The sequence below is a fragment of the Heterocephalus glaber genome, unplaced genomic scaffold (assembly GCF_053883595.1).
Source record: "Heterocephalus glaber isolate CG9 unplaced genomic scaffold, H.glaber_assembly_v1.0 deba00001760, whole genome shotgun sequence".
NCBI classification, from domain to species: Eukaryota; Metazoa; Chordata; class Mammalia; order Rodentia; family Bathyergidae; genus Heterocephalus; species Heterocephalus glaber.
Genome location: NW_028258457.1, coordinates 7,898,589 through 7,911,044, shown reverse-complemented (window position 1 = coordinate 7,911,044; position 12,456 = coordinate 7,898,589). Strand labels below are relative to the sequence as shown.

General features: G+C 53.2%; 1 protein-coding gene across 7 annotated transcripts in view; it reads right to left on the bottom strand.

Annotated features, from left to right (window-relative positions):
- Dock6 (dedicator of cytokinesis 6) overlaps positions 1 to 10,531 on the bottom strand; it is a 47,566-nt gene extending 37,035 nt beyond the window's left edge. For 5 of the 7 annotated variants that reach the window (XM_013065897.3, XM_087201599.1, XM_087201601.1 and 2 more), the window contains exons 1-6: positions 10,378 to 10,530; positions 3,781 to 3,868; positions 3,078 to 3,253; positions 2,777 to 2,842; positions 2,336 to 2,465; positions 1,485 to 1,703 (exon numbers count right to left, since the gene is read on the bottom strand). In XM_013065897.3, coding sequence (XP_012921351.2) covers positions 1,485 to 1,703; positions 2,336 to 2,465; positions 2,777 to 2,842; positions 3,078 to 3,253; positions 3,781 to 3,868; positions 10,378 to 10,508 — 810 coding nt within the window. In that variant the 5' untranslated portion in view covers positions 10,509 to 10,530. Of the gene's footprint in view, positions 1 to 1,484; positions 1,704 to 2,335; positions 2,466 to 2,776; positions 2,843 to 3,077; positions 3,254 to 3,780; positions 3,869 to 10,377 lie in introns of all 7 variants that reach the window. The other 2 variants (XR_002389623.2, XM_021245127.2) reach the window with 1 other exon arrangement.
- Between the last annotated feature and the right edge of the window lie 1,925 nt (positions 10,532 to 12,456).

Here is a 12,456-nt window from a genome sequence, read left to right as displayed (position 1 = left end):
TGAGGGAAAAAAATTCTAGCAGCTGTACCTCAGAAAAGGGTCTACTATCTAGAATATATAAAGAGTTGAAAAAAATCAGACCCTCCAAATTCAAAGACCCAATTCAAAAATGGGCATCTGAAATGAACAGACATTTCTCAGACAAAGAAGTAAAAGCAGCAAATAAGCATATGAAAAAATGTTCAACATCACTGGTCATTTGTGAGATGCAGATGAAAACAACACTGAGATTCCACCCCACCCCAGGAAGAATGGCTGCTATCAAGAAATCAACCAATAACAAATGCTGGCGGGGCTGTGGGGAGAAAGGAACCCTTCTCCATTGTTGGTGGGAGTGCAGACTGGTGCAACCACTGTGGAAATCAATATGGAGATTCCTCAAAGAACTAGGGCTGGAGGTCCCATTTGACCCAGCTATTCCCTCACTGGGTATCTTCCTAAAAGAATTAAAAGAATCATACCACAGAGATATATGTGTACCCATGTTTATAGCAGCACAGTTTGTAATAGCAAAAGCTTGGAAACAGCCCAAGTGCCCATCAAGTGGAAACTGGATAAAGAAGGTGTGGTTTTTTAAATAAAATGGATGAGAAACTAGAGTCATTTATAGCTAAATGGATGCATATTGAGGCCATACTCTTAAGTGAAATAAATAGGACACACGTGTGTAAATTCCGAATAGTTTCTCTAATGTGAGAAACTGAAAGTGTAAATAAGGATTAAAAGGATTAATAATGAATAACTGATAATTTGAAATAGGAAAAGGTCCAAAGGGGGTAGGGGTGATGGGAGGGGAAAGGGAAAGGAAAGAAGGGAAAGGAAAAATTATGAGAAAAGAAAATAAATGGAAACAAAGTCTATGTAAATAGGGAAGGGTGGAGGGGGTGAAGGATGCACAGGAAATGGGGAAAAAAATAAGAACCAAGACACATCATGTACAGGTACAAGCACCCAATGATAAATGTAAATGTATTGTATACCTAAAATGTACCAATAAAAGAATTTAAGGAGAAAAAAAATAAAATTAATTGAGTATAAAAAAAAAAGAAGTGGTTGAGCCAGGCATGGTGCCAAATGTCTATCATCCTAGCACTCAGGAGGCTGAGGCAGGAAGATTACCAAGAGTTAGAGGCCAGCCTGGGCTGCATAGTGAGTTCAAGGCCAGCTTGAACTACATAGAGAGACCCTGTCTCTTTTAAGAAAAGAAAAGAAAATAGGGCTGGAGATGTAGTTCAGTGGTAGAGGAGCCCTGGATTTGATCCCTAGTACCCCTGAATGCATGGATGAGTGCGGGTTGGACAGATACAAGGGTAGACAGTTGGTGTCCCCTAAAAGCGGGCTGGGTAAGTACAAGGATATACAGCAGGTATATACACCCAGCGCTGCCGCCTGCAGCCAAGGCCCGCGGTCTACGCGCAGTGACCATGGGCTGGGGCACCCTTGGGAAGGAACTGCCTCTTTGGTCGTCCGGACCACCCACTCACCTCGTCGGGCGCAGGGTAGAGTGTAAGCAGTGCACGGGCCCGACTCTGCCGCCGCAGGGCCTCGTTGCGCCGATCTACTTCCTCCGGCGCCGCCCGCTCCAGCAGCGAAGGCAGCAGCAAGTCGGCCGCCAGGTTCCTCAGGTCAAAGATGCCAGAGGCACCGCTGCTCCGTGGGGTGTCGTCGGGGGAGCCCGAGCAACGCCGGGAGTCGTCCTGCCCCTGGAGAAAGTGGAAGCATTGAGCACCCGCTGAATGCATGAATGCACCCTCGTCCCAAGTCCGGAGGACCGTCCCTGCCTCTATCTATCTGCACAAGTTTTACCTAAGGGTTTAGGGAGTCCCCTTCCAGGAGTCTCTATCTAGGGAACAACCCACTTTTTACTTTTGTTGTTTGTTTGTTTTGAGACAAGGTCTTACTATGTACTTCAGGATGCCCTTGAACTCACTATGTAGCCCAGCTGGCCTCGAACTCCCAACCTCAGTCTCCTAAGGAGCTGGGATTACAGGAGTACAGTAAATCACACAGGCCCACCCACTTTTGCTATCCTTAGGCTCTTCCTAGCTCCTATTCTGACTTCAAGTGACCCTCATCCAGCCAATGAGAACATACCGTCCTACGCTGGACCAACGAGAGCCTTCCCTGGGACTTCACTCATTGTTGCCAGGGTAGGAGGGACTTCTTCCCACTGTGGCCATCACTGGCACAGGACCCAAGCTGACCACCAAACCTTGGCTTCACCCTTTATTTTTCACTCTTTGGGCTGACGGGATTCCTTTTGGCTCGGGCTAAAGTCATTCCCTACATCCACACCCTCACACCCACAGGTGACCTTGGCCGGGGGCTGCCTCACCGCGTCCTCGGGGCTGGACCTCTCGTCCCCGGAGGTGTCCTGCTCGAACACTTGTCGGGCCAGGCCCTTCTGCCGCTCTCGCTGGGTGTCGGCGGTGGTGGGGCTGTAAGCGGGACTCAGGTGCTGGTACCTGCAGAGGCAGGGCTGGGAGCTCAATCGGAGAAATCCAGGAGACTGGTGGGGTCCGTGGGCAGGCAGACCGCTTGCAGATGGCAATGGCTCAGCTCTTCTGAGCTCAGCCTGCATCGAACCCAGGGCCTTCGCTCTGAGCTCCATCCCTAGCCCTTATGGTTTTTTATTTTGAGACAGGGTCTTGCTCAGTTGCCCAGGCTGTGATCGAACTTGTGATCCTCCTGCCTCAGCCTCCCAGAGTGCTGGGATGACAAGTGTGTGCCATCATGTCCAGCCTCTGCCCCTGTGAGTGGCCCTGGTCAAACCCACCTCCTGTGGACAATGACCCAGTCCTCCGTGTACATCTCCACTGCAGCTCTGGCCTGGGCATCCATCCTGTACCAAATACAAGCAGGGTAAACAGAGGCAGGGCCTACTGAGGACAGGAGCAGTGGCAGGGGAGGCTGGGACTGGCTCTGCCTATTTCAGAGCTGCAGACACAGGAGCTCAGAGTGAGAGGATGACCTGCAAAGGTCACACAGCCTAGCCAGAGTTGAACCCAGAGCCACTGGAATCTGGGAGCCAGGCTGCAGATGGGGGGCAGGCAGGACAGGGCGGGGGCAGGACACACCCATCCTCGGGGACCCCAGGCTTCGTGGTCCTGGACTCCCGGGGCTGTAGCAGCAGCTCCAAGTCATCAGCTGGGAATTCCACCAGGTCCCTGAGGGGCCCTGGCTCGGCATCTGGAGGCCAGCTGAGGAGCACATCCTCGAAGTCCAGGGGCTCAATGACCTCTGTCAGAGGGACCTGGGTTGAAGCAAAATGGCTGTGACCCTGCTGTCCTGGAGGCTGGGAATGAGGGTGGGGGTCCTTGGTAAAGTGGGGATGGAGGGAGCGGTGGGAGCCATGGAGGGTTTTGGAGCGGAAACAGCCATACTTTCCACCCTCACTAGCCTGGGCCCAGCCCACCCTCAGAGCTCCAGGAAGGAAATCACACCCCAGTGTCTGGAGAGGAAGGAAGCTTGTTGAAAGGAATAGAAGTCAATCCCTAAGGCCTGAGGCCAAAGACACCCGTCCCCTTCCCAAAGCTGGAAGTCTCCCCAGCCCCCAGCCCCACCTGGGTGGTCCCGGAAGTAGCAGGCTTTCCAAGCAGCCAGTTCCGGTTCAAGGCCTTGGAGAGCAGCGCCAGGACAGGAGGCACTGGGACGCCCCTTGCCATCCCCCTGCCGCTGCCAGTGCAGGGTTCCCACAGGGCAGGCAGACTTGTCACAGGGGAGCCCCCCACGCCTGCTGCAGGGCAGGGTCGTGGGGTGGGGTCCCCCCTAAACACTCACCCCCAGGGAACTGCTGGAGCGCCTGCTGGAGTGGGGAGAGCCGCTGCGCTCCCGGGACACCTGCTTCCGCACCTCGGCGGCTACCGTCCTTCGGCGACAGACAGAAGGGGACTCTTAGGGGTACGAGAACTCAGGCTCTGGGCCAACTGAGTCACCCCCCTCCCTGTGCCCAGGGCCTTCACACTGAGCTATGTCCCCAGCCTTTTTTATTATTTTGAGACTGGATCTTGCTAAGTTACTAAATTGCCCAGGCTGGGCTCGAACTTGTGATCCTCCTGCCTGAAGCGTCCCAGAGTGCTGGCTAGGGTTAAAAAGAGTCTAGGCCACTGAAAGGAAAACCCAGGCTGCAGACTCCAGGGTACCCCCAACGCTGGGTCCAGGACCTTTCTAACTCCTCCATCAAGCACAGATGGAAAACCCACACTGGGCCTGACTTGAGGGGTTCACAGTCCTGCCCCCATCCTGCCCTCTGCTCCCTCATCAGAGGGATCTCTGCCTTCCCTGGGGTTCCCTAAACACCCCAGTCCCCCATCTAGAACACGCACCCCATATCCTTTGCTATGGGGCCTTGGCACCTTAGTACTAATTATGAGCCTCAGTTTACCCACTGGTAGATGCCCTGAACTCAGAACCGGAGAAGGCCTTTGCTGTTGTTGTTTGTTTTCTTTTGCTTTTTTGTTTTCGGAGACAGGGTCTCTCTATATACCCGAGGGTGGCCTTAAACTCACTATGGACCCCAGGCCGGCCTTGAGGATCCTCCTGCCTCAGCCTCCTGAGTGCTGGGATCAGAGGCATGCACTACTGTGCCCGGCTGTATTCTGTCTATTGTTCTAAAATCCCAGAATCTTGCTTCTATAGCTGGGGGTGATGATGTAGGAGGTGCTTCAAAGAGATTTAAAGGGTGTTGAAAATCAGGATTTTCTTGGGCTGCGGGTGCAGTTCGGTGGTGAGCACTTGCTGAGCTTGGGAGACCCCAGGTTCCACCACAGTAAAGAAATAAAATTTTTAAACCAAGGGTTTGTGCTCAAGTTCAAGAAGCCAGGGCAGCCTCCTGCAGAGCTCTGGAACCCAGGAGCTGGGGTGTGAGTCATGAAGGCCTTCAGGACAGGGGACCAGGTTGTGCCCAGCACCCAGCTGTTCCACAGCTGCTGCCCCAGAGGCGGAGGAGGGCAGGCGGAGCCTCCAGCTTCTGTCCTCCCCGTGGGACTTCCAGGGCAGGGCCGGGAGCCTGCTGACCTGTCCCTGGGTGGGTGTCTGGGGCTGGCGGAGCGCGGTGAGTTATGGGATAGACATGGACAGGGTTGAAACTTAACCCGTTATGAGGCATGAGGAGGGCAGAAACTTAACCTGACCACAGGATCTAGAGGTGATTAGAATTAAGATTCCCTCATCAGAGTGGTTACTTTTTTCTTTTTTATGGTGCTGGGGATTGAACCCAAGGCCTTCACACTGAGCTCCAGCCTCAGCCCTCTGTTGAGTTTTTATTTTGAGATAGGGTCTTACTAAGTTGCTAACTTGCCATCTTCCTGCCTCAGCCTTCCAGAGTGCTGAGATCATAGGTGTAAACCACCAAGCTCAGCTGTGTTTTGTTTTTGTTTGTTTGTTTGAGACAGGCTCTCCTGCAGCCCAGGCTGGCCTCAAACTCGAGGCGATCCTCCTGCTTCAGCTTCCTGAGTGCTGGGATTGCAGGCGTGTTGGCACATGCCTGGCTCTGGCTCTTTTTCATGCCAAAAGTGAGTGAGAGATGGACATGGTTGTGCACCCCTGTAATCTCGGCATTCTGAGAGGGTGAGGCAGGAGGATCATGAGTTTGAGCCCAGCCTGACTTGGCAAGACCTTGTCCTAGGTTCAATCTCCAGTGCTACAAAAACAAAACAGAAAAAGACAAAAACAAAATCCCCACACAGGTGGGTGAGGCTCAGAGGGCTTTTGTCCCACCCAAGGCTGCACAGTCAAATTCAGAAGGGCCAATGTCAAAGTCTGTGCTTTTAGGCTCTGGAGTTCACACTGACCCACAACCCCGAAGCAGGGCCAAGCATGGGGACTACAGAACCCAGTCTTCCCTGTCACTGCCCATGTCCCTAAGGGTCCCATCCAGCCTCAGGGCTTCCCACCATCTAAGTTCCTAGGAGAAAAATGGGGGGCGCAGTGGCGCACGCCTGAAATGCCAGCTCTCAGGAGGCTAAGGCAGGAGGGTCTCTGCAAGTTCAAGGCCCACCTGAACTACGTAGACTCTGTCTCAACACAGACAAAAAAAATTCTTGGCAAAAATCCTTGGGTCTGTTCCACGTGACCACCTGTGTCCATGTGGGGGACTTATAGGTACCTCCTACGCAGCGTGTCCCCACTGCACATTCCCGCCATCCTCCCTGCTCATTAATGGCAGCCTGACCCTCATGATGCCCAGGATCCCCACCTAATTTCTCTTTTCCTCACCCCCACAAGACCTGCTTCTTCAGATGCCCCCCGACTGTTTCAAAAAAAGAGGCAAAAAATTGAGCTAAATTCATTGGGTCTGCCAAGGCTAATCACACGGTTGCAATGGGAAAAACTGACACCTGTGGACCTCATCTTGGGCTGGCCAGATTAATAGACGTCTATCCTCACCAGAAAGGAAGATGAGAAAGCCAGAGACAAGCACAAAGCCTCACTTGCTTCCTGTTCTCATTTGCACAATAAGCAAGGGAAAGAAACGAATCCCATCAAATCATATAAAGCCTCCATTGGTAGAATTTTTTTGTTTGTTTTAGTTTTTTTTTTTTGGTACCAGGGATCGAATTCAGGACCTTGCGCTTTCAAGGCAGGCACTGGCACCACTGAGCTAAATCCCCGGCCCTCTGTTTTACTTTTTTTTTTTGGTACCGGGGATCAAACTCAGGTCCTTGCGCTTGCGCAGCAGGCGGTGAAACCACTGAGCTAAATCCCCGGCCCCTTGTTTTAGTTTTTTGAGACAGGCTCCCTCCATGTAGTTCTGAACTTGGGGTGATCCTCCTGCCTCAGCCTACCAAGTGCTGGAATTACAGGCATGCACCAATGTGCACAGCTTCTGTTCATATGACATTCTAAAGTAGGCAAAACTAAACCATGGCACACAGGGAAGGAACCTAGAGGCAGAAACCATATCCCAAGGGACACAGCTATCAGTTCAATGGCTCCCAGGTAGGGCAGAATTAGGTGCATATCAGGAGGGGCTGCTGGAGTCAGGGTGCTGTCCTTCCACCTAAGGGGCGTTTTCCCTGTTATTTGCATTGTTATTACCATTTGAACTTTGCACTTAGTGGCTGTGGTGGTGCACGCCTGCATCCCAGGACTCAGGAGGCTGAGGCAGGAGGATGGCTGCAGGTTCAAGGCCAGCCTGGGCTACTTAGCAAGCCCGTCTCAAAAATAATACACAAAATAAATACATAAAATTTCCACTTTTTTGCAAGGATGTCTTCTGTCACAGTTCTTTTTGAAGTGCTGAGGATTGAATCCAGGATGTGCTAAGCAAATGCTCTACCATTGAGGTACATTCTCAACCCTTTTTATTTTTTATTACCAGACAGGGTTTTGCTAAGTTCCCCAGGCTGGGCTGGAATTTGCCATCCTCCTGCCTCAGCCTCCAGAGGGGGGAAAGGGGCATGGTTTTCAAGATTGTTCTGGACTCTGGGGCTACACAGTCCTGGTCCCTTTCCCACCCTTGAGAGCATTTTAAACACTAAGCCTCTTGGAGCCTTGGTGTCAAGAGCTGCACCTCAGTTAATGGGCTGCAGTTGACAATTAAACAAGTGAAGATCCTCATGTGGGACCCCCACACAGTAATCACTGAGGATTATCATCACTCTATATTGCATTTGCTCAAAATGGTACAAGTTACGATCCCCGGTACCAAAAAAAAAAAAAGGTACAAGGGAGAAAAAATTATACTACAAACAGCAGCATTTGTCCATGTTAACTGCACCCAAAAAAGTTTATCAGTTTTATTTAATTTTTTTGGTACCAGACATCGAACTCAGGACCTTGTGTTTGCCAGGAGGGCACGGCACCACTGAACTATATCCCTGGCCCTAAGTTTATCAATTTTTGTTGCTCTCTTGTCCCCAAAATCTTTTTCTTTTCTTTTCAGACAGGATCTTTCAGAACTGGCCCGCGCGGCCTCAAACTTTTGATCCTCCTGCCTCAGCCTCCTGAGTAGCTGGGGTTACAGGTAGAGACTTCTTTTTCCTTGTTGTTTTTTCTGTGTGCTGGGGATTGAACTCAGGGCCTCATGGATGCTAAGCACTTGCTCTACCACTGAACTATATGCCCAGCTAAAAAATCTTTCACTTTATTTATTTATTAAGACAAGGTCTCACTGTGAACTTCAGGCTGGCCTCGAACTTGCAGCAATCCTCCTGCCTCAGCCTCCTGAGTGCTGGGATGACAAGTATGTGCCACCACACCTGGCCAAAACCTTATTATTATTATTATTATTATTATTATTTTGTCATTTTGGTACCAGGGATGGAACTTGGGACCTTGTGCTTGAGAGGCAGGCTGCGGTACCACTGAGCTAAATCCCCAGCTCAAAACCTTTTTTTTTTTTTAAAGAATCTATTTTAGCCAAACATGGTGGTGCATGCCTGTCATCTCAGGACTCAGGGAGGCTGACGCATGAGGATAGCAGTTTGAGGCCAGCCTGGACAACTCTGTCTCAAAATAAATTTTTAAGGGCTGGGATTTAGCTCAGTGGTTTCGCCACCTGCTACGCAAGCACAAAGACCCAAGTTCAATCCCCAGCACCAAAAAAACAAAACAAAGTTCCTTTGGCCAGGGATTTAGCTCAGTGGTTCTGCCGCCTGCCTCGAAAGCGCAAGGACCCGAGTTCGATCCCTGGTACCAAAAAAATATATATATATATTTTTAAAAATAAATTTTTAGGAAAGGACTGGGAAGTAGCTCAGTGGCAAAGTGCTTGCCTAGCATGTGGGAGGCTCTGGGTTCAATCCACCAAAAAAGAAAAAAAACCTGTTCATTAGGCACCTGGGGGCTCCTGGATATTTGGGTTAATCTGGCATTTATGAGATGCAACTGAACAAGCAGAAGAGCACAGGTTCAGTTCTGGGCATAAAGAGCCCTGGGGTCCCCCTGTCTGTTTGAAAAGCCTTGGGCCACCTGCTCACTGGGACCCCAGGGTCCTTTTCTGATCTGCCCCAGGCTTCTTGCCATCATTCCCAGACCAGGACCCAAGACCCCTCCTCTCACTGCAGTAGAAGCTGGGACTCATGGACATAAGAGTCTGGGAGGCAGAGATGCCAGGAGTACGAGACAGAGAGGTAATTCAAAGATAAAGAATGGCAGAACGTAAAAAGCCCCCAACCATTTTGCCCGATATCAGGTCACGTCTGCTCAGAACTCTGCATGGTGCCCACCTCACTTGAAGCTGAAGTCAAAGTCCAGTCCTTTCCACCTAAGGCTCAAAACATTTACTGCTGCTGTCTCCTTTGCTGCCCCAGGACTTTTGCACTTGCCCTCAAATGTGTTTGGACCTATCTTCCCCTACTCATGGGCATTCATCTCTCCCTCATTTCCTGCTTGTCCTTGCTGAAATGCACCTGCTCATCCGGGCCTCCCAGACCCACTTCCTATCACTAGGCAGGCTCTGACTTCAACGTTCCTGCAGCCATGTATCACTAACATACAATTCAAGGTATGGTGCTTCTTATCTGTCCCCTCATTTTACACCCACAGTGGGGTCTTTTCTTGTGTATCCATCAGGATGGGACCTACAGGACAGCTCTCCTGCCACCCCAGGTGACTGGGACATGTCCCCAGGGGATTAGATCCCTGAGCAGGTTCTGAACCCACCCCTGGGGATGAAGACCCCACTTTTCAGCCCGGAAGGGTCTGACACCCCCCTTCCCAGCTGGCTCTCTCGCCACCCCCAGTGGCCACAGAAACGGATCCCTCAGCGCCTGGCGCCTACCACCCCCCACCCCCGTCCGCCCACCAGCTGGTTCAGTCCCAGCCCCCACTCCTATTCAATCGCCCACCACCCAACGCGTCAGAGGCAGGAGGTGGGAGGCCCTCCACAGCTGTCCCATATCTCCCCTCCTTTGGACAGCTGGGCAAGGGACCAGAAGTGTGTGGGGGGGCATAGGGGGCTCCAAAGGCCACCAGGAGTCGCATCCCCAAACCAGGCGCCGCGAAGGGAAGAGAAAATCCTTGACCCCACCCTCCTGGAGCAGGGGACGCCCCGCGCCCTGGACCTGGGGACCCACCCCCCATGTCCTGTAGCTGGGGACCCCCACCCTGGACTGGGGACCCCCACCATGGACTGGGGACCCCCACCCTGGACTGGGGACTCGCAGTCCCGCGCAGCCTCCTTCGGGAAGCCCCCCGGTCACGCCCCCATGCACGCAGCCGCCCCGGAGAGACCTCAGCAGCCATCGCGCTGTCGCCCCCGAGCGACCCCAGCCGGGCCCCCCGCGCCCCCCGCCGACTCGGTCCCCGGTGCCGGTCCCCGGTGTCCCCCAGAGGCGGAGGGGGGTTGAATGGGAGGGGCCCCGGCCGAGGAGGGTGGGGCCGCGCCGGGGTGGGCCCACGTGGAGGCACCGCGAGTCCCCCCAGCCGAGCTACCTGTTGATCTTGTGCGCAAAGGCGCGGCGCTCGGCGGCCGCCATGGCGTCCCGGCGTCGCCGCCGCCGCTCGGGTCTGGGCAGCCGGTCTGGGCGGGGTCTCAAGGGGCGGGGATTACAGGGGCGGGGCATGAGTCCGGTGGGGCGTGGCAGGAGCTAGGCCTTTAGAGGACAAGGCTTTATGAGGGCGGAGCCTGAGCCAGGATGGGCGTGGGGATGCGGAGGGGGCCTTCTAGAGGTGGGGCGGTGTCCTTGGGGCGGGGTGGGGCTGGGCTCCGATCTTCCGGGGGCGGGACCTGAGCCTTTATGGGCGGGGCTGGAGCCGGTCTGGGCAGGGCCAGAACCGGGGGCGGGGCCTTCTGGATGCCTCTTCCTCCCAGGGTGGGTCTCTTGCACGTGCTCGTGCTCGGAGCAACAGTGGGGAAACTGAGGCTCACAGCAAGGTTGGAGAGGGGCAGCAGGGGCGGGGTGTGGGCGCTCTTTCCACCCTCTGATTCCTGGCTGGAAAAAAAACGATATCAACGTCCACATATCTAATAATCATAGGAAAGCCAAGCCAAGGTTGCTCACGCCTGTCATCCCAGCACTCTGGGAGACTGAGGCAGGAGGATCACAGTTTGAGCCAAGCCTGGGCAATTAGCGAGAGCCTGTCTCAAAAAAGTGCTGGGGGTGTAGCTCAGTATGAAGTTGCCTGGGTGGAATCCCCAGTAATACTACCCCCAAAAAATCATATGAGGTGTAATTTCTAATGTGTATCGTGCATGGCTCTGCAGTTGGCGTAAGTGGGAGGAACTATTTATACAGATGGGTAAACCGAGGCACGGAGCTTTTAAGGGGTTTGCTCAGAATGACACAACGATCCCCCAGGCCTCCACGGCGAGGTAGAGAGATAGAAGGTAGAGTCCAGCTGGACTCTGGGGTGCCTGGAGAGGTGACTCTGGACCAGGCAGTGAGACCTATGAGACCCATCTGGAAGGTTCCGTCCACTAGAAGGAAGGTGTGGGAATGGCTTGTTAATTTGTGGTCTCCCATCTCTTCCCTACAGCCCCTCTCCTAGCTGTGGGGTTGCAGTTTTAGAGAATTCTCCAGCCCTCACTCACAGGCAGATCCCTCCTCCTGGAGAGCCATTGGAGTTGTGGTCACAAAACAGCTCAAGGACTGTATTCCCAGCACTTAAGAGGCTAAGGCAGGAGGATCTCCCCCAGTTTGAGGCTAGCCTGGCCTACATAGTGAGTTCAAGGTCTACCTGAACTACATAGTAAGACCCTGTCTGAAAAAATCCAGCCAAACAAACATCCCAGAGAGAACTTGAATAATACTAGGATCCAAACTCTGCCACAGGGCCTTTACAGGTGCTATTTTTTCCCATGTATAGACGCTGGGATTATCCTCCACACACATGAGAAAACTGAGGCCCAGAGAGACTCATTCCTATTGGCCAGTGAATCTTGTGACAGCCTGAACCTCAGGAAGGAGACTGGATGGTAGAGAAACCCCTACACCCTGTCCCTCCCAGGACTCCGTCTGGGCTAGGAGGCCACGCAGGGCTGCTCCCAGCCCAGCTGAGACCTGTGCCCACGCACCTTCCCAGAGCGGTCCAGCCACTTTGGCCCAGAAGATGCCCAACATAGCCCCACCCAGCCTCACCCTACAGCCGACCCAGCTAAAGTCCCTGCCTCACCTCTCAGGGCCAGGGAGACGTCCTGGGCAGGAGACTGAGTTGGGTGTGGATGTAGGGCGTCTCATCTCCCCTCTGCCAGTTCTCATACATGGTCTCTCACTTCCCGCCTCCCCACAACTTGTCCCCAGCCCCTAGCAGCGAGGAGGAGCCTCACAGCCTCCGAATTATGTCAGGTTCTTCCCCAGTACAGAGCCCTCCATGGCTCCCACTTAGTTCTGGGTAGAAAGAAGCCCAGGTCTCACCCCAGCCCACAGGGCCCTGCATGATCACTGTTACCTCCCTGTCTCTCCCCCAGTCCCTCTGCTCCAGCCACCCAGGCTCTTTTTTGTTGTTATTTTGTTTGTTTTGGTTTTTTTTTTTTTTTTTTTTTTTGGTACTGGGGATTGAACTCGGGTCCCT